This window comes from Strongylocentrotus purpuratus, unplaced genomic scaffold (assembly GCF_000002235.5).
Source record: "Strongylocentrotus purpuratus isolate Spur 01 unplaced genomic scaffold, Spur_5.0 spur5_scaffold_14, whole genome shotgun sequence".
Taxonomy (NCBI): domain Eukaryota; kingdom Metazoa; phylum Echinodermata; class Echinoidea; order Camarodonta; family Strongylocentrotidae; genus Strongylocentrotus; species Strongylocentrotus purpuratus.
Window position 1 is genome coordinate 16,862,564 of NW_022145599.1, and position 21,262 is coordinate 16,883,825.

At 39.6% G+C, this 21,262-nt stretch overlaps 1 protein-coding gene across 2 annotated transcripts; it reads left to right on the top strand.

The window, feature by feature from the left end:
• Window positions 1-91: 91 nt before the first annotated feature.
• LOC576112 (DNA excision repair protein ERCC-6) lies at window positions 92-20,211 on the top strand. 2 transcript variants are annotated; one of them, XM_030984320.1, is made up of 21 exons: window positions 92-185; window positions 1,406-1,500; window positions 2,306-2,628; window positions 3,047-3,176; window positions 3,818-3,917; window positions 4,309-4,992; window positions 5,282-5,454; window positions 6,185-6,384; window positions 7,326-7,478; window positions 8,322-8,457; window positions 9,313-9,483; window positions 10,530-10,706; window positions 11,473-11,685; window positions 12,655-12,879; window positions 14,135-14,242; window positions 14,796-15,010; window positions 15,345-15,973; window positions 16,400-16,531; window positions 17,416-17,608; window positions 18,221-18,311; window positions 18,852-20,211. In XM_030984320.1, exons 2-21 carry the CDS (start codon window positions 1,429-1,431, stop codon window positions 19,272-19,274), a joined length of 4,548 nt encoding a protein of 1,515 aa, XP_030840180.1. In that variant the 5' UTR covers window positions 92-185; window positions 1,406-1,428; the 3' UTR covers window positions 19,275-20,211. The 2 variants fall into 2 exon arrangements, with proteins under 2 accessions (XP_030840180.1, XP_030840181.1); XM_030984321.1 differs by having other exon boundaries at window positions 94-185; window positions 1,411-1,500.
• The last annotated feature ends 1,051 nt before the right edge of the window (window positions 20,212-21,262 follow it).

Here is a 21,262-nt window from a genome sequence, read left to right on the forward strand (position 1 = left end):
CGGCTCCAGCTGGCGGCAGCGCGCTCCCAGCCCAGCAGCCCGTGTCGAGCGCCTGTACTTGTAGCTAGCTAGCTCTCGCTTATAAAAATCAGAGTTGCGTAATTGACACACGGATGGTGAAACCAAGGCCGAAGACAGCAAAGACCGACATGATCGTGGAAATTTCTCCTTTTTTGCTTATTTAGGTGAGTTTTTTTCAACTTCTTTTAGTTTTGATTAATGATTTTCTTATTTATGATGACTTGCCAGCAGTTGAGCCGAAATTTAAGTCGAGAATTAAACGAAATTAAGGAATTGGTCCAGAGTTGTTATAGACTCTGCAGCTCTGCGGTTTGTGTGTGTGGACGTTGTTTTGGGTCTGCATGAATGAATGGGATTTTCTTTGTAGTGATTAATACATGGTCCCATGCGTAGATAATTTTGCTGTGTCTGAGAAAATATCTGACTCTCTTCAAGCTACTCGTACATGACACGTATGGAAGTGTAGACACTAGACAGAGCAGGATGGAAGCTCAAACGTAACAAATACTGTAATCAGGAAAATAAGGAATTAGGCCTAATGATAATCGATCATTAGAATTTAGTGTGCACCCATGCACTCGTGTACTTTATACTACAGTAGGGGCGCTGGTCCGAGAATTACTATAAGGATCCTCTGCGTTAACGCGGACCGATGCGTCCACAAAAATAAGGATCGCAGACGTTTCGTATTTTTGATCGGCGCATTGGCGATACAAAAATGGATTCCGCGATGATTTTCTTGATGCATTTTACGTTGACTTTGTACAGAGACCTTCACATTATGAACAATGAATCCTTGGGAAGACGGACAACCTATTAAAGTAGATGGAGAACTAGGGTATTTTTCCACGGGGAATACATTTTTGACATCGCCAGCGGGCGGTTTGGTAACCCAAAATCCCCAGAGCACCGATGAAAAAACACGTCCTCGAAAATGCGATCCTTATTTTTGAGGACGCATTTTGTCAGCGTTTATTAGGATGTCCTCAATTATGAGGACGATCCTCATTCTCGGACCAGCGCCCATACTGGTCTAGTATAACTATAGACTAGCACACCATGCTAACTAGCGTACACTCGACTCGTGTACTCGCAAGTCACAGTGCAGTACGTTTGCACTTTGCGGGTGAGAGTGACCTGATAAATTTACTGTTTAACTCATTTTAGATCACTTGGGGGAGGGGGGGGGGGGGATGGGATATCTTCATAAATCGCAGTTGACACTGCTTACTTACAAATTACATGTAGACCTCTAGATCTCATTACTTTGTGCTCTGAACTTATTAATAGTACTTGTAAATTTGTAAAGATATTTTGTTTTATTGCCTTTATTGTATTATTCATCAAATTATAATTTTGAATCACGCTTTCTTCTCTCCACAAGGCCAGGCCACAGCTCTTCTAGAAATGGATGGGAGCAGTACTAGTAGCTGTGTTGGAGGTATCCTGGAAAGGGATGAAGGAGAAGGATCCTCACAGGTGAAAATACACATCAAATTATGGTGAAATGGGAAAAGAAGGTGCCATCATGGCATTGAAAAAAAGAAAAGAAGAATTTCTAATGCAGGATTTGACCATATTAGGGAAGGGGGGGGGGGGGTCAGTATAGGTGTGAAAACTTTAATCTGGACACCAAAACATACCGGTAAGTTTGTGAATTGAAGCTCAGTGATACTTGATGTTTTGTTCAAACCTAGAACCCTGACTAATTTGTTTAATTATATTGTTTCTAAGTTAAAAAAAACAAACCAAAATTAGGTTAAAAAGCAAGCACAGTATCAAGTCTTAAATTCCCACTGTACTACATGTAGCTATGGGTACTTGCTCCCTCTATAAGAAAATAAGAAAACAATGCCTAACGGTGCCTGTTGGTCCCCCATGATCCTCTTTTTCTTATGTCAATTGAGAGCCGAGTGAGATAGCCACCTGTCAGTGACCTCGCTTGGTGGTCTAATCCCCCTGGCCAAACTAGTACGGACAGGCTTTAATTTTGATGCAGACCAGGGTTTTGTCTGGGTGAATAGTCAGAAGCAAGTCAGAAAATAGTGTATACTTGGATGTACTGTAAAGGTGAGATTTTTAACAGGGTATTTGTAAGTTTTATTATATATTCCTGTTGTTTCAACAGAGCTTGTTTTTAGTTGTTTGTTTTTCTTAAGCATTTTAGACTTCTGTAGAATATTGCCACTTTGCCAGAGCTACATTTCTCTGTGGTGCCTAATGTATCTTTGTCGAATGGGATAAATGAAATACTTCATTATTATAATTCATTTTGTTACCTTAGGGTATGGATATGGAAGGCTCTACAAATGACTACAATGAACACACAGCAGATGTGGAAATTAAGGAGGAAGAAATGGAGGAGAGAAAAGATGGCAAAAAATCGTCCAAGGGGAGCGTCTTCCACATCGACACCAGCCTCATCCAGGCCGTGCCTGCCAAGGAGCAAGCCAGTGAACTCCAGGATCTAGGGATCAGCGTGTTTGACCAGGAGGAGTTTGAACAGGGAGTCTTACAGCAGGTGGACCAAGCCATTAATGAGGAGGAGGCAAAGCTCTCCAGGCTGAGGGACGAGAAGGAGTTAAAAGCTGTGCTGGATGATATAAAGTAGGACTGCTATCTCCCTCTTGAGTGTTGGCAAATAAGTTGCATTTTGTTAATTACAAAGTAAATAATTGATATTTATGTCACCAAATGATGATAGGAGGGAAATTATATCATAATAGTGTGGTAAATAAAGATTACTGTACAAAAGCTCATCTCCACAGGATGGACTTACAAATTTATGATTTTTATTGTCAACAGCATAAAAGCTCTCTCCAAAATACATGTATGCATTTGGAATGTAGCTGATATGATATGTTTAAATTCAGGATTGATAATGAACCATAAAAAACCCAAATGCAAGTCTTGTAAGCATAATGTGATACCATCAGACTAAGAGATAAATTCGATTGAAAAGAGCACTTTCAAGTACACCAAAATCACCTGCATTTTTTGCAATTGTTTTTTAAATATTTCTCAGGGTGTGTCGTTCCGAGTTTCATCACCTGCAGAAAGTAGCGGCCAGCATCCGTGTGCCTTCTGTTCCCTCTATGGTCAGCAGAGAGCTGGAGAAGAAACTGCTATCTGTCAGAACAAAGAAAGAAAACAAAGTAGGATCAATTGTTATAACTGCTATGCTTTTAAGGTTTACGAATGGGCGTTGGGTGATTAGGCCTTTAAAAAAAGATGTTGTATTCCGCTTTAGGTGCCAAAACATGGTTCGGTCGGTCGGAAATATTTTTTTTTTTTTTACTCCCTCTCTGGGCTGATATTTCTCTGTTTTGAATGCTTTAATACATTTTTTTCTTCTAAAAAAGGGTAACAAAAAAAAATACAACATCTTTTTTGTTAGGCCTTATGTTTGTAAAAAGCATTTCAGAGAAGGATAGTGATAGTAATTTCATGTTCTCGTTTGAAATATTTAGTTTGCAGGCTTAAGCCAGGTATGTGATATTTGTAGTGTGTTTGAAGGAATTTCGTAATGAACCAGTGTTCTTTTTGTTCTTTCATATTGACTAACTCTGTGCAAGAAGACAAAACTCTTCAAATGAGCTACTTTTCATGTATTACCTGCTTGATCTGTAATTCAGCACCTGATTAATTCAAGAGCTTCAAACATTTCAGTATTTCGGGCTAGAGTTTGGAACAATTGCTACTTTGAAATTTCCTACTCATATTATTTACAATGTACATCACAAAATGTGTGTTTTTGCCTAAAATTGACAGCAGATGATGTTATATTTGTTTACAGGCTAAGCAGTTGAAGAAACTCAGATCTAGACACAGAGTTCTTTCTGCTAAACTCAGTGGCAAAAGTGATGCTGCTCATGGAGAAGATCATTCTGATGAAGGTATGTGTAAACTTGATAATTGAATAGAATTCATGTTTGAATTTGAAATAAAATGTATCAATCAATCAATCAATCAATCAAACATTGATAAAGGTTGAAGAATAGATGTGAATAAGCTTTTCTACTTGGACTCATCAAAGTAAACTGCAAGAAGGCTCACAAAGTCCTAATTGAACGACATGAATGGAAACTAGGGGCATGATTTCAATCTTCCACAAGCCTTTATTTGGACATGAGGATAACAAAATGTAAAATTAAAGAAGAAAAGAGATTTGCATCCCTCATATATCCTCTGCATTGTTTCTGGCTTTAAGACATTAAGAAAAAAAGGACAGCACATAGTCTAGTCGGTACTTGCCATCATCAATATAAATATTCCTTCTTTCATTAGGAGAAAATGGTGATGGCAGCTCTTCAACCTATGAGAGACTGCTCCACGATCGAGGTGGATCAGATGATGCTCCAGGACCCAGCAAGGGCAAGGAGACAGAGCATGAGCGTCTCATCCGGCTCGGTGAGATGACCCCTTTCGGCACCTTCCTGACCGTGAAGGAGCAGGAGAAACCCAAACCACCTAAGCCCAGGTCCCTGGTGGTCACTGACTTTGAGAAGTTCCTCGGTGGAAAGGACATGGAGATGTACAAGAAGCATAAGGTGGCGTCCAAATGGAAGGGGACTAAGAAAGCCAAGGGGAGTGCCTCGCAGAGTGATCAAGGCAGCATCCTCTTTAGTCTGCTGACACCAAAGCCTGAACCATCTCCTGGACCAAAGGTCAAAGGTCGCAAACAGGATACCACAAAGGCCTCAACCTCCAGAGACTCCTCATCATCGCAAGGGCAGAGGAAACCTGAGAGGGAACGGATGGAGTTTGAACCAAAACATCGCAAGAAGGTCAAAGACAAGTGGGACAATCCGTCGCTGAAGGAGAAGAGACAGAGATCGAAGATGAAGAACTTGACAGAGGATTGGGACAGTGATAACGAGGGGTACATGGAAGATTCCGATGATGGTGGTGATGGGGAGTACCATCCTGATTCAGACCAAGAAGCAGCTTTTGATGAGGACGCATACTCTGGTAAATCATACATTCAAGTGTTCTTTAATATTGGGGTTGCTTTTAGGATTTTTTTCCCTTTTCTTTTCCTTTTCTTTTCTTGTCTCTTGGCTCCTGTCTCTCTAAAAACTAATCTGAAAATGTTTACCTTACTACTTTCTCTTTGACCTATTCTTTATCCTTTTTTTAGAAATGTTTCATTTTGAAATGATATAATACTGTCATGGACTGTTCCTGTTAATGAGTCAATGTTTGAATAAAATACAACATTTTCCTGGGTTTGTAAAAATGCTTTATTACTATTCTTCAGATGATGAACCAGTCATAGGAAGGAGGTTTGCCCGTCCTGGGAAGAGGAAACTGGCTGAGGAGATAGCCGATGGGACCATTACTAACTTGAAGGATCTTCAAAGGAAAAGTGGGGCAAGAGCAAGAAAGGCACAAGAATCGAAGATTAGAAGGGCGAAGGATGACTCCACTCAGGTATGTTATCCTCAAGTTGGCCCTGTAATGTTAAAAACATTTTTTTCTTGTAGGGGGTGGAGAGCACTGGTTATATAGGTAGTGACACTACCACCTTGATATGAAGTAAGTGATGAATATTACTTTGGTAACGTTAATTTGAAATTAATTTGCCAAAATTCACAGAGCAATTATAATGCCGGCTTCAGCTGAGCCACCAGTTAGTACCAGGCAACCCTTTAGATGCCTTGTTACTAATCGAAAGAAATTAAATTTAAATACTCTTGCATGGTTTCAGACAAGTTTGCAAAGCACTCGGTCTTACACCACTTTCAATACAGAATCAGATGAAGAAGGAATCCCCAAAGATATTACATTTGAGATGTCAGATTTCAGATACATACCGGTAGTACTCACACAAAAGTGTACTGGCAGATTTGATCAAAGGTGCTAAACATTCGTAGTCGAGTGGTTTAAGCACTTGACTTGTAATTCGAAGGTCGTGGTTCAATTCCCAACATGGCACTAATGTCCTTTGACAAGGCATTAATCTTCATTTGCCACACTCGACCCAGGTGAGGTAAATGGGTACCTGGCAGGAATTAATTCCTTGAAATGCTGGAGCACTGTAATGGCAGCTGGGCTAAAGCTGGGGTAATACTAAATGCGCTTCAAAATAGACTCTCTAGATAGACGGCGCTATAGAAATGCCTATTATTATTATTATTATTTTTTTTTTTTAAATCACCAGGAGAAGTTCCGTAAAAGATTGAAAGAAGAGAGGAAGAAGGAACTGATGAAGAAACGGGCCAGGCAGATGGAGCGGAGGAGAGGAGGGGAAGATGAGGAAGATGAGGACGATGATTCAGAGGCTGAAGATTCAGAAGAAGATGATGTCGATCTGGACGGAGGTTTCAAGATACCCTCCAAGATCTGGAAGAAGTTATACAGGTCTGTTATTCACTTAACAATGATAATGATGATGATAGTGGTGGTGGTGATGATGATGATGATGGTGGTGGTGATGATGATGATGATGATGATGATGATGATGATCATGATGATGATGATGGTGATGATGATGATGATGGTGATAATGATGAGGATGATGATGATGATGATGATGATGATGATGATGATGATGATGATGGCCGCTTCTTATATACCATCAGTATCTGCCACTGCTGGTTGCTCATGGCACTCATTTGCTCTAAAATATGTCATAAAATTCAATGATTTTATTGATGCCATATTATATTAGAGTAAAATTTTTCCTTGCCACCCACTTGACAGTTGGTAGCAATACCATTTTTTTTCTCACATAACATCGTGTATAGACAATCTAATCTTACATAGCATGCTATTAATTTTAAGTTATATATTTCCACTGTGAATTATGATGTGCAAGCATCATCTCCAGATGACAAGTGGACAAACTCTCTGGACTGTATCACAAACTTTTAGTAGATCAAGTCTTAACTCATCGAATACTAAGCCCAAAATAACTTGTGCTTGGGTCTATGGAAAATGTTGTTAAATTACCAAAATCAAATTCAGCAGGTGATAGTACTAGAATATGTAAGTTTTAAATGTATTCAGTCAATTAAACTAATTGATTTAAGCTGCTCGGTTTGCGTCTGTGTGAAGCATGTTCCAGGAAGACGTAAACTGTTGAATAAAATGACTGTACATGCTTGATCTAAGGAGACACAAACGAACTGTACATCCTGATGACTTGAATCTACATTTCAAACACAAATCATTGTAAATCGAAGGCAAGATGCATATGGTCTTAAACCCCTTGGAACTTGATGGTCTCTATATAAAGCCTACAAAGAATTACTTAGAGAATTTAGTAGTCAACAGGTTAAGATTTACATTTTACCTTACAGATACCAGAAGATTGGTGTTAAATGGCTTTGGGAGTTGCATCGTCAGAAGGCTGGTGGCATCCTAGGAGATGAGATGGGTCTGGGTAAGACCATTGAGATGATTGCTTTCCTAGCGGGACTCAGGACCAGTGCACTACCGAGCAAAGGCTTCAGGTAAGTTGATTTTAGCAGATAGAGTGGTGTTGTTCTTAAAGCCCCACTGCACTACTTATAGCCACTTGCGCCCTCTATATGGCAAACAATGCCTAATCGGCAACCATTGGTCCCTCATGGTCCCCTTTTACTTATGTTTATTGAGAGCTGATTTGATGAGATAACCACCCGTCAGTGACCATGCAGGGAGGTCTAATCACTCCTGGCAAAACTAGTGCAGATGGGCTTTAAAAGAGTTTGTGTTACCAGGAATTCTGTTAATATTTATAGAAATATCAAAGCACATGGATTTACTCTGTAACAGCATTTTGTAAAGTAGACAACACATTTGGGCACACAGCCACCAATACCCGACATTGACAGTTATATAAATCGATGCACACACATTTGTTATGACAAATAAAGTATCAGTCATCAAAATAAAACTGAACAGTTCAGGCAAATGCCATCATACAAGTATATTTAAAGATTTATAGATCCAAAATGTAAAACCCTGCTTCATGAGCATAATGGTCCTGTATTTTTGGTTTGGAGAGGGGTTAATTCCTTGTGGTATTCAGTTCCTCAAGTAAGTTCAGTCCATGCATAAATTAAATTAAATTAAATTAAATTTATTTATGTTTCCATCAAAACATTACAAATCAATTATAAACATTTACAACAAATGTAGAAATACATATTGGAAACAGAGGGGTCCACTAAAAAGCAATGCTTGTACAAGTGTGAACACCTCACATGATACTTAAGAATAATGAGTAATTCTTATAACAAGTCCGTAACTACAAAATGTCTCCCTCCACTTGACATCTGTATAATATCTACTTAATCTTCTTGGAACTTCAGCTACAGGGGACTAGGTCCTGTGTTGATAGTGTGCCCTGCAACAGTTCTTCACCAATGGCTGAAGGAGTTCCACACCTGGTACCCCGAGATAAGAGTGGCCATCCTCCACGAGTCCGGATCACACTCTGGCAAAAGGGTAGGTATTTAATTGATCTACATGTATATAGTGTCTGTTCCAGAGGATACGAGGCACTGTCCCTTAAGTCTATGTACAAATGAATAAGAAGCGTAGAGGTTTATTTTCAGATGTTTCGATAGATGTGGGACCAAGGGTTGTAATGATTTGAAGCCAGCCTGTTTTCGGGTTTTGGGAATGAGAAGGGAAGAAGCTGATATAGATTGAAGTGAATGTGATGTTCTCTGCTGCTAAAAGAGCGAGGGGATGCATTGAGGAAGTATGGCTGACTTAGATTTAACTATTTGAACAAGCAAATGATATTGTAATTTGTCAGTAACTGGAAGCCAGTGTAGTATTTAACTATTTTTTTGATGCGGCAAAATGAAAGTAAAATCAACATGGACATGTTGTAACCGACAGTCAGTTCATGTAAGGAAGGTAAAGTTTGGGTTTCTATGCAGTTGCTAGTCATATTATTTCAAACGGAAATTGTGGTAGAGTTCAAGGCATTGTTTATTTCATTTTACATGGGAATCGTTCAAGTAATGTAGTTAGGTGTACCTGTACAATTGTTTGTAAACACCTCACAGATGAGAATGTAAATATTTTTTTTAATTGGCAAAGGAAAAACAAGCATTTAAAAAAAAAAAAAAAAAAAAAAAATTGAGACAGATAAAAACTGCTCCAGGCGCTGCTACTAGGAAACATGAGAACATGTTATTGACAGGTACAGACAATATATTCCCAAGATAAACCTTAAATCTATGTACCATAAATGATGTACCATGAATTATGTACCATGAATTATGTACCGTAATACAAAAATTGAATTCAAAAGCAACTCATCAATTATCTTTCTATTAATGTTTTTAGGAATCTCTTGTCCGGGACATGGCCAGCTCTCATGGTGTCCTCATCACATCCTTCTCCACCGTCCGGCTCCGTCAGGAGATGCTCCTACGCTACAACTGGCACTATGTGATCCTTGACGAGGGCCACAAGATCCGTAACCCTGATGCCGAGGTCACACTGGCTTGCAAACAGGTTGGCCAAAAAGTTGATAATGATAATCCTAATGTATGAATATTGTAACTGTGATTAAAAAGAAAGTGTGGTCATATCCTGAATGTTGCCATTGATTAGATCGTACACACTAGCTATTATATCCTTGCCTAGGGCATGACAGTAATTTCAACGTAAGTCACTAAGTTCAATTCATCGCAGTCATAATTATAATTATTGTTGTTGTTGTTGTTGTTGATGTTCTGTTGTTATTATCATTATTATAATTATTATTATTGTTGTTGTTGTTGATGTTCTGTTGTTAATATCATTATTATAATTATTATTATAATTATTATTATTATTATTACTATTATAATCATTATTTTGTTGTTGATTACCATTAGTTTTATTAAGTATTTGGCATTGCCTGTGCCTGTAAGCGAAAAGCGAACTGAATCACTGTGACCTTCAGGTCTCTCCCCCGGTCTAACTGACTGTACTGTAGTTGTACAGGTAGACCACCAAACCGTGATTTCTTCCTACTGTTATGTGTATAGATGGTGACTCCCCTTCACACTTGGTATCCATTTAACATCCTATCCGAGGGAAGGAGTGTTTTTCCACAGTAACACACAATGCAGGCTTTAGTCATTCTCCTGGGTTGGATTTCGAGCCCTAGATCCTTGGTTTGACAGGCAGGCGTCTACCGACTAAGCCAACTCACCTCCTCAGTCCAGGGGGGTGTTTCACAAAGACTAAGATAGACTTTAAGTTGGAGTTAACTATGGCAGGCCTTTCATGCCACTAGTTCCTCTAACCATTCCTGGCATTGGTTTCTCAAAGGACGTACAAATCATGATCACAAATCTACAGAATTTACATTTTTTGATAGTTCATTATTGAAGGAAAAAATATTATCTAAAAGATCATAATTGAGAAACCAATGGTGAGAGCAACCAGTGGCATGAACGGCCTGCCATAGTTAGGTCCAACTTAAAGTTGATCTTAATCTTTGTGAAAGACCCCCTGGATGCATATCCATTGATGTAACCTGTTCTCAATCGTGTATCATATTATTACCGTAGTTCCGGACTCCTCATCGCCTTATCCTGACCGGGTCACCCATGCAGAACAACCTGAGGGAGCTGTGGTCTCTGATCGACTTTGTCTTCCCCGGCAAGCTAGGGACACTCCCTGTCTTCATGCAACAGTTCTCAGTACCTATTGTCCAAGGAGGCTATGCCAATGCTTCCAAAGTTCAGGTAATGATATGTTTGTTGGTTCCCATTGAAAATTGTTGGTCTAGTGTATGTGGCATTACCTAATTAGATCCAGGATATCAATGCATTATTCTGGCATACCGATTAAAGCCTTTCTTTGTGAATGAATGGCTTACCTTGAAGGCTGGTTATAACAAAGGCTCCCATTGGAAATTGGTGGTCTAGTGTATGTGGCATTACCTCATTAGAACCAGAAGGATATCAATCCATTATTTAGGCATACCGATCAAAGACTTACTTTGTGAATGGCAATGACTGGCTTACTTTGAGACGGTAACTCTATAACTTGGTCATGAGCTCTTGTTTGGAAGACCATGTAGTAGACTGCGTTGTCTACAGTGCACGTTTTATCTTTCCAACTGTAAACATACATGTATGTTAGAGATGCCTGAAAAGATGGGATTCCATAGAGATGTAATACAGGGAAATTCGTACAGAAAGAGAGAGAGAGAGAGAGAGAGAGAGAGAGAGAGAGAGACAGACAGAGAGGGGGGGGGGGGGGCATAGTAGAAAGTAGGACATCCTAGCTGATAGAGAACTTGATACAAAACCCATACCATAATCAGCCAACCAATTAGTTTGTGTTCATCCTCAGGGATGCCAGGTTTCAGGCACCTGGCGAGTTATTTTCAGACCATAGTTTAGACTTTTTTTTTTGTGTACAAACTAGCTCATTCTAGGTGATTTTCAGGCCCTCTGATCAATTCTAACTGGCATCCCTGCATCCTACATTTCTGAACCCCTCCAGGTCCAGACAGCGTACAAGTGTGCATGCATCCTGAGAGACTCTGTCAGCCCCTACCTGCTGCGCCGCCTTAAGGCCGACGTGAAGCAGGCCCTTCAGCTGCCATCCAAGAACGAGCAGGTCCTGTTCTGCCACCTGACGGAGGAACAGACCCAGGTCTATGAGGAGTACCTGGCCTCCAAGGAATGCAATCTCATCTTGAGAGGAGAATACAAGGTATCGAGCATTTGATGATCATAAGATTTATAAAGTGCAGTTACTCTTTGCTTCAAGGTATAGACCAGTTCTGGTCATGCGATTGCATTGTGAAAGAAACATTATGGAATCGATCAGAAAAGGTTGATCATATAGCATAAGTATTGGTGTGTACTGCAAGGTTCTGGAATCATCAAAATGATAAGAAATTTGGCCCAGTCTTAGTAAAGTTACAAGCACTGTACACAGAAAGATGTATATGGGACTACGCGATATCAATCCAGGCCGGATAGATATGATAATTTACCAAATATATCAATAAGCAGGCGGTTTCCTGGCAAAATTTGTATCACCTATTAGTCAAAACATATTCTTTCACATGATTGGTAATACGAGCTTCCATTTCATATTTCAAGAGGGGGGCGTTTCCAAAACTGGTTTATACCTTCAAGTGAAAAACTCTTAATTCTTGTACATTCAGGTATTAATGGCATACCACCAATTATTCAATGCCTCCTGCAAAAGAGTGGGTCTTCATTAAAGCTCAAATGTATTAAAAGTTAAACCTAATGACTACTAAGCCAAAGATAACTCTTGCTATGACAGAGTCTAAAAAGTTGTAGGTTTTATTCAAATTAAATGACATTCACTGGGTTATGATTGATGTTTACCAATAGCATTGTAGATGGATAATTTGAAGGCATAAAGGCATGATGTAACTGAGTGCAAGGTTTCTTTTATGGGGTCAAATTGGAGAAGGTATCCTTTTTGTGTTTCAGGAAGAAAATGATTTAAGTTGTATTACAAATATTGCATATCAGGTTAAATATGGGTAGAGATTTGCCATCCTGGAACTCGCATTCCATATGCTCTCAGTTCTACTCTTTCTGTGTTGCTTCGATTGCAAGATTGATCAATGGACTTAGCCAGGAAAGGGTCAAATGTATGCTGGTTTTACAAGTCCTTGTTTGCTCCTTGCTTCGATCACAGGTCTTTGCTGGACTCATCACCCTGCGGAAGATCTGCAACCACCCGGACCTGGTGTCGGGCGGACCTAGGATCTTCTCCCACCAGAACCTTTCTGACGAAGACCTGACGGAAGAGCAACGGTACGGGTACTACAAGCGAGCAGGCAAGATGATCGTGGTGGAGTCACTCCTCAAGCTGTGGAAGGAACAGAACCACAGGGTGCTTCTCTTCTCACAGAGCAAACAGGTAATCAAGGGGTCAGTGACACAAAGACGTAACTCCAATTGGGCCATTTTGAGAAAAAGTGGTTTATGTGTCACTGAGCACTTGGGCCTTAAGGAGTAAAGTCTATGTTCACTAGCCATTAACTTCAATGGGGGTGTTGGGTGGAGTTAAGTCTTTGTGTTTCCTGAAAAGCCCGCATTTTTCTGAACATTATGATATCAAATATTCATTTCGGCAAAATATGGAGTTAAGTCTTTGTGTCACTGAACCCTTGTAATGATCTATTGAGAAGATCATCACCTGTTACTGTCAAAATTGAATGATGCCAGGATGCCTTTTGCAAAAAGGAGGCTAGTTGTATCTTATACAAGAGGGCACATGATTGAAGTCTGCATTTTATGTACATTTGCTCTTCCCTAATCCTAATTTGGAATTAGTGGAAAAGCTTACAGTCCCATGAATATGACTTTCAATTGAGGTCCCTTGTAAACTTTAAGGATAACCATACCTTTTACACTTGAAGGAACCAACCCAATGCAAAGGAAGTTCTTTGTGAAAATAGGGGATCAGTTTTTTTTAATGTATTAAAGGTTTGTTTTAACTTTTTATATGCCAAACAAATTATCTCCCTGTGCCACAGTTAACTTATCATGGGTTAGGTATACCAAAGCCTTCAAGATTATGGAACTGTTTCCAGTGTTTAAGATTAATCTATGTGGGTGTTAAAAGAGGTGTCATAGAGCTCAATCAAGATCAGAAACTTGTAATTTTGCAGAGTCATTGTGTTGCACAAAGCAACCCTTCTGTAATAATGATAATAATAGCTAGTTCTAATATAGCGCTTTTCCGAAGGCGAAGGTGCTCTCAAAGCGCTTTACAGATATATAAATTATTACCCCAGTCATCGGATTCAGGCTTACCCGCACACAATGTATGCACATTCTCCACTCCCTGGGGAGCATTCCAGCAAGGCGTCATTTTTACAAGCGCACACTTGTTAATCTAAGCACATTAGCTTTCGCATCCTACCGGGTACCCATTTAACACCTGGGTGGAGAGTGGCAAATGTAGATCAATGTTTTGCCAAAGGACATTAGTGCCGTGGTGGGACTTGTGATCCACAGTCCGGTGACTTATCCACTCGTCCACGACACCTCTCTTCTGTCAATTGGTGCCTATTGTTTTGTCCAAAAGTGGATGTGTGGCTAATGACCGACCAAGCAGAGAGGTGAAGGAAGTAACCGAAGTGTTGATGTTTACGTCTGTTCTGTTTCAGATGCTGGACATCATGGAGGACTTTGTGAAAGACCGCTACTCTTACATGAGAATGGATGGGACTACAACAATCTCATCAAGACAACCGCTCATCACCAAGTTCAACTCAGTGAGTCAGGAAATCCAATGCAAATAATTTTACCTCCATATTTCATTTATTGAGTCATTTATCCACAGGATTCAAAGGCTTGGCAAAGTTGAAATGGATTTATTATTGTATGATGCAATTGGACTGCAGATTCAACAATGGAGAATACCAGGTCACAGTATTATTGAACATAATAGACAGTAGCGATTCTAGATTGAGAGATTACCCCTTTAATTTAGCGAAGGATCGCTTTTTCTGTAACATTGTAACTGCATATCCGTCCATGCTACCAAGCTGATTGCAATACACTCAAGAGCTACATTTTAAAATCTTTTCTGAATTTATAAACCTTATTAACTACTTCACTCTCATAACGTCCTAATAGGCCACATAAAGACTTCTCTTTGCCTTTCAAAGATGTTGTTATCTGTGAGGACTCGTATTTTAATACATTATGTGCTGTTAACATTGATAGAAAAGATTTGTGTAATTTTGTCTTCAATCCATATGCTTCTGATGATTTTTGGTCGTGAGGAGGGTAAAGTGTATTGTCTTTCTCTGTCCACTCAAACAGGATCCCCGAATCTTCCTGTTCCTGCTGACGACCCGCGTCGGGGGTCTGGGAGTGAACCTGACGGGGGCCAACAGGGTGATAATCTACGACCCTGACTGGAACCCGAGCACCGACACCCAAGCCAGGGAGAGGTCATGGAGGATTGGCCAGACCAAACAGGTCACCATCTACAGGTTGCTCACCGCTGGTTCCATTGAAGAGAAGATCTACCACAGGTAAGACTCATATAAACAATAGAAAAACAGGAGAAAGGTAATACCAAAATATAGAGATACAGGGACACATATACAAGAATTGGAAAAAGCAGATATACAAAATTTAGAGATACAGGGACACATTTCGACATGAATTGGAAGAAGAACATGTACAAAAATGCAGATTGACCCATGGACATGGAAAAAAAAATTAGTAGTATAGGATGGGTGATACTGAAAACAGCAAAAAGAATCATGATGGGGTCTGCAGTGTAAGGTCGAATTGGTTAGCAAATATGCGTAAATGTTCTGTAATGTCTTCATCTCCTCATGTCTGAAATAATTTTCATGACAGGCAAATCTTCAAGACGTTCCTGACCAACCGAGTCCTCAAGGACCCCCGTCAGCGTCGCTTCTTCAAGTCCAATGACCTCTTTGAGCTCTTCACCCTGGGGTCATCAGACAAGGGCAGGAGCACCGAGACCAGCGCCATCTTTGCCGGCACGAACTCTGAGGTACGACCCAATCAGAGTTCCTACGAGTCGAAGGCCACCAAGGAGCCGATGATGAAGATGGGCAAGAAGAAGGGTGAGGCCCTGGAGAAGGCGGAGAGGCGAAAGAAGCAGGCGGAGGTCATCCAGAGGGAGCTGCTGCTCAAGAAGAAGATGGAGGCCGACAAGAAGAGGATGAAAGTGGAGTTGGAGGAGGAGGACAATGGCATTGCTGCTGCATCCAGGGTGGGTCATGTCCATTCTGCAGCCTGTCAAGGAAAGTGTGTGATATCACCCAAGAGACTTGGAGACTCTGGTGGTGTGCAGCTCGGGGAGGTTGGGTCCTCAAGTCGGCATGGTCACATGTCAACATCAGCATCATCTTCCACACACCCATCATCTAAATCTCCATCGTCATCATCAACCCAAGTCAATGCCATCTCATCGTCTAGCTCGGGCAAGAAGGCGAAAAAGAAGAAGAGGAGAGATGCAAGTATGTAATAATAATAATATTCAGCTTTTATATAACGCTTAATACATCAATGATGTGTCTTAGTTGTAGTCAAGAAATATGCAGTGCTACATCAATCGTCCCTAATAACTGGTTTTTGATGTACACCTATTTTCATGCATAAATCTGAAATATGCAAGGTGGATGCCACTCATACATTTGCTTTCATAAACAATTGTTGAATTAGATATCTCATCATCATGGTTCGAGGAAGAATCGTCCATATATTACAATTCCTTGAGGTACTGCATTGTGAAAATATCTTTTGATGCCTCATTCATTTTCTAGTACAGGCTACACGTATATTTAGATAATCATTACAATGAAGGAAAATACCCCCATTTAACTAATGCCTGTTATATTATCACTAATTGCATTTCTTCTTTGCTTTTCTCTTATCTTCTCCAGAGCTTGATGGTCTTAAAATCCCCCATCTTGCCAAGACCAAAGCCTATGCACCCAGAGCGGAAGAGGAGGATGAGACCACCAAGAATGCAGACGAGGACAACTATGTCTTGCAGAAGCTCTTCAAGAAAAGTGGTAAGTACCATCTTGAAGCACACTGTCCTGGGAGGCGTTTCACAAAACTTGTCATCAGTGACAAATGACTTTTTTTGTAATATAAGCTACTGAAATCATTGCTTCTGATTGGTTATCAGCAGATTTGTCACTGATTTTTGTCATTTGTCATTGGAAAAAGGCTTTGTGAAACGGGCCCCAGATTATTAATAATGGGATAATATTGATTTGATTTGGTTCATTTTATTTATCTATTTAACCATCGCCAAGTGAGTACAATAGATCTTCATATAGAGAAAACATTGCTTGGTATTATCATTAAATGATGTAGTTTATCTGTATACCCTCTGATTTAAACAAAAGTTTGATGTATTTTTCAGTCTGTAGCAAGAAAACTATTGCATTCTTGTCTCGAAATCCTAATCCTAATATCAAGATACTTAAAATATTTCAAAGGGTACTTGTGTGTAAATTTTTTCAGCGTTATGAATCAATCAGATATATGAGAAAAGGAATTACATATATCTACTGCAATAGACCAGTTCACGGTTAGCACATCTCTGCAATGACCCCGAATATCCACAGGTCTATAAAACATGAAGAGGTCCCACTTTGTACATTTTGAAATAATCACCCCTACAGCGATGGAGGTGCTACATAAATAGCCTTTGTTTCCCCTTTTTAAAGCATACTTCCACCTGTGTATCATGGAGTGGACTGCTTGTGCATAAATGAATAATGATTTACATAACTTTCAAGAACACGTATACAGTATTTTGTCTCTTTGTATTTCACAATTTGTTCTGCAATGACCTTTATCTGCTCATGCTCAGACTGCAACCCTGAACTGACTTTTTCAATGAATATTGCAATGATCGCATTTGATGCTCTTTGATGTGATACAGGTGTTCACAGTGCTCTTCAGCATGACAACATTATGCAGTCATCCAACCCAGACTTCGTCTTGGTGGAGAACGAGGCAGAGAGAGTCGCTAAGGAAGCAGCCAGCGCGGTTCGCCAGTCCAGGAGGCGTTGCTTTGGTGCCAGCTCCGGTATCCCCACCTGGACTGGAGCAGCGGGGGGTTCCTCAGGGAGCAAGTTAGTACCCTTAGCAGTTTTGTTATACAGTCAAACCTGTCTACAGCGACACCCCAAGGAAAACACATAAAGTGGTCTTTGTAGACAGGTTCCTTTAGTGCATGTTTCAATGAGAAACCATTTTCAAGGGAGACAAAAAATGTACTTGTTGTAGACAGGTGGTCTTTGTAGACAGGTGGTCACTAAAGCAGGTTTGACTGTATCATCTTTATTTGCTTGCCTAAAATTGATAATGAACATTGGTCTTTGAAATCACAATTATCCCAGATTCCATTGGTATCATCATGCAGTGATTAAAATTTTTGTACTTTCAGTATTGACGTGTATGTAGGCTGACAATATATTTTTCTTTCAAAGCAACTTCAAAGCTTTTGAGACTCACACAAATGGTGATTTACTCAATGTGGTGTAGTAAAGAAACTGCAGATAACATGTCATCGTTGATACATGTACGCGGTCATAATGTACCGTACATGGATCATCATCTGTGCTGATATACATGTGTATGACCCTAAATAAAATTAATCTTTTCCAACTAGTCTACAATATGAAATATGATATCTGTATCAATGCTTATCTGATTGCTGTTACATTTTGTTCTGTTTCACTTAGGCTTCGTTTTGGAGGCAAGAGCAACAGCAGACTTGTAGACAACTCAGAGAGGTCAGAGTCACCCAAACCGAACGGAACACCAATGAAGAAGGTATGTAACCCTGCTGCCTTTCTTTGGTTGCTGTCCTGCAAATACTAAATCCATATAAGAATTTCCACTTTCCTCAAAAAAACAATTGATAGAGTAGTTCCAGATATTACATCAGCTGATCAGAATGCATACTGTTACAAGTTTTACTTTGATGTTGTTACTAATTAGTTGGAGAGTCTTGTGTAATTGTGATTTGTGATTGATCACTATTTTATTTATCAAGGGATTAAAACCAAGTCACTTCTGGGGGGCGTTTCACAAAACTTGTCATCAGTGACAAATAACAGTTTTTGTTATAAGCTACTGAAATCCTTGCTTCTGATTGGTTATCAGCAGATTTGTCACTGATTTTGTCATTGAAAAATGCTTTGTGAAACGGGTCCCAGATTTCTCTCGTTCCCATGGCTTAGTACAGGAACCAGCCTGTACCCATAGGCAATGGGTTAGGGATCATATCCTCTACACTTGCATGTTCTGCAAACATAGGGAATAAAGGTAACCCTTCCTCTACATGTATATTTCCTTGAATCTACTTTCCAGAAATTGTTTGGCAAGAAGAAGATGTTCAATGGTGACATGTCCACAGCGACGACGATGAACGAGGATGCAGAGCAAACCAACGACATGCCCTCTTCCAACAGCCTTCTCAACAGGATGCGCGCCAGGAACCACCTCCAGAAAGACGAGGACAACCCTTCCTCATCCGACGATGAGGACAGGCAGAGGTCGGTGTCGACGGCAGGAACGGAACACGATGGCGTCATGAAGGAGATGGTGGAGTTTATCGGCAATCACTCCGAGGTCCCGGGGCAGGCAACGACCGATGAGCTGCTGAAGGCATTCGCGAGCAAGATTGAGAAGTCAAATTCGGCGATGTTCCGGTCGATGCTGCGTCAGGTCTGCACATTCCACAGAACTCAGAAAAAGGAAGGATTCTGGAGACTCAAAGCAGAATTTCTGTAAGAACCTGGAGGATAAATTTTGAAATACGCAAGTGAAATGTAGACTTCGGGTTCAACATTGTTCTAGTCCATGCTTTATCATGTCTGCACCTTCTATAGGACACCGACAAAGGTAGGATTCTGGAGACTGGAGAATTTCTCTAGAAACGTGATTAATGAATTTGAATTTGTCAGCAAGATGAAGAAGTCAAACTCAGCATTGTTTTGGTCGATGCATCATCAGATGTCCACTATTTTGTAGGGGACAAACAAATTAGGGATTCTGGAGTCTCATGGCAGAATTTCAAAAAATGTGGATTTGCAAGAGAGGTGGAGAAGTCGAGTATGGCATTGTTCTGCTACAATGTATATGCTTCATTAGTTCTTTACTTGCAACAGTGGCCAAAAGAAAGAGCGATTTCTGAGACTGGGAGCAATATTTTGTGAGACACCTTGTGGAAGATATTCTGTTCTTCTGATTGAATTGTGAAGTGGAATGAATGTCAACTTTGAGTGGGTCAAGTAACTTAGAAATAATGGATTCCTCGCCGAATACAAGTCAACATTCAGTCATGGATTTTCCTTGTCAAATGAAACTCTAAATACTGTGAATTTATTGAATTTCAAAGGTATATTGGTTATGAAAAGGAGTACTCGAGTATCTTCCATGTTTTGCAAGGAAAATATGTCTTTTGAGAATCTGTTTGGGCATAGTTGTATGGCTATACACAATCAATTGGATATGAGAAAGTTTAATACGTGTAATGGTAATTGACCCAATCTAATGCAATTTTTCTGCACATTTGCAATTTAGGCAGGGGTACAGAAGGGGAAACAAATTGTGTTGTGTACAATTTTTTTAAGGCTTCTAGTTTTACAGTACATTCAGATTTGCCTGAAGAATTCTACTCTTATTTCAAAGAAAAATTTCATATTGTATTCATGCATTCAACTAAAAATAGAATTGAGAAAAAGTCAGGTATTTACATGTACTTATGTTATTCCCATTTATTGTGACGGCTGTTTCAGTCAATGATCATGTTCTTGAATTTTCTACACTTGTGCCTCTTGAAAAGTAGTGGTATGGAAATGCGCTTAATATTCATGACAGTGGGTACTGTAGGTTCAAAATAAAAGGAACTTGCTTGTTTACACATCTGGCATGTTGTATTAATGCATTTTATTTTAATCATTTTGAAGAGAACAAAAACTCATACTTGTACAACATGGATATTCGGTATACATTCATTTGATACAATGTGTATATACCATCTTTTAGTACTTGCTGGTCATTTGAGGTGAGTAGTGACTTTCTGTTTAGGGGATTAGAAATCACACAATCACTTATAAGAATTAGTTGTATGTTTGATTATCTATGCAGGTTTAATAAGAAAAAGAGCCTTTTGAATTCTGACCTACATGTACAAAAATATTTTTTTTGTCCTAGTTTTTAGTACACATATTGGTTACATGTTCATGAAATTGTATTATGTCCATTCCATGTAGTATTGACAAAGAAATTGTGAAAAGAAGTTAATACAGGGAACAAGAAAAATAATTTGTTCAATATTATCACTTTCTTTCAGTTTAAAATGAAGATGATGATGTGTACTACTCTTGGAAGAAAAAGAAGAAGAGAAGACATGTATATTCCTGATTAAAGCTTGTATGTCAGTGCGAATGTACAAGTACATCTACATAAAATCCCTATCCTCTGTATTAATGAAAAAAAGCTAGAATTTTATTGTGCATGACAAAGTAAATATTATTTGAAAGACAGATTGTCCAGAACAAAGGCATTAGAAGATATCACCTTGTAAAATTGTATTGCCGTACTAAATTTAGATGGAAATAATGTATGCATGTTGAAGTCAGTTTTCCATGGTACTTTTGCCAGTATCCAACATTTTAGAGGATGCCAAAGACAAAGTTATCCACCCACTATGAGCTCTGAAACTAGCAATGGTACATGTGTACTAGTCATGGTCTAGTCGAATCTGTTTATTGAGG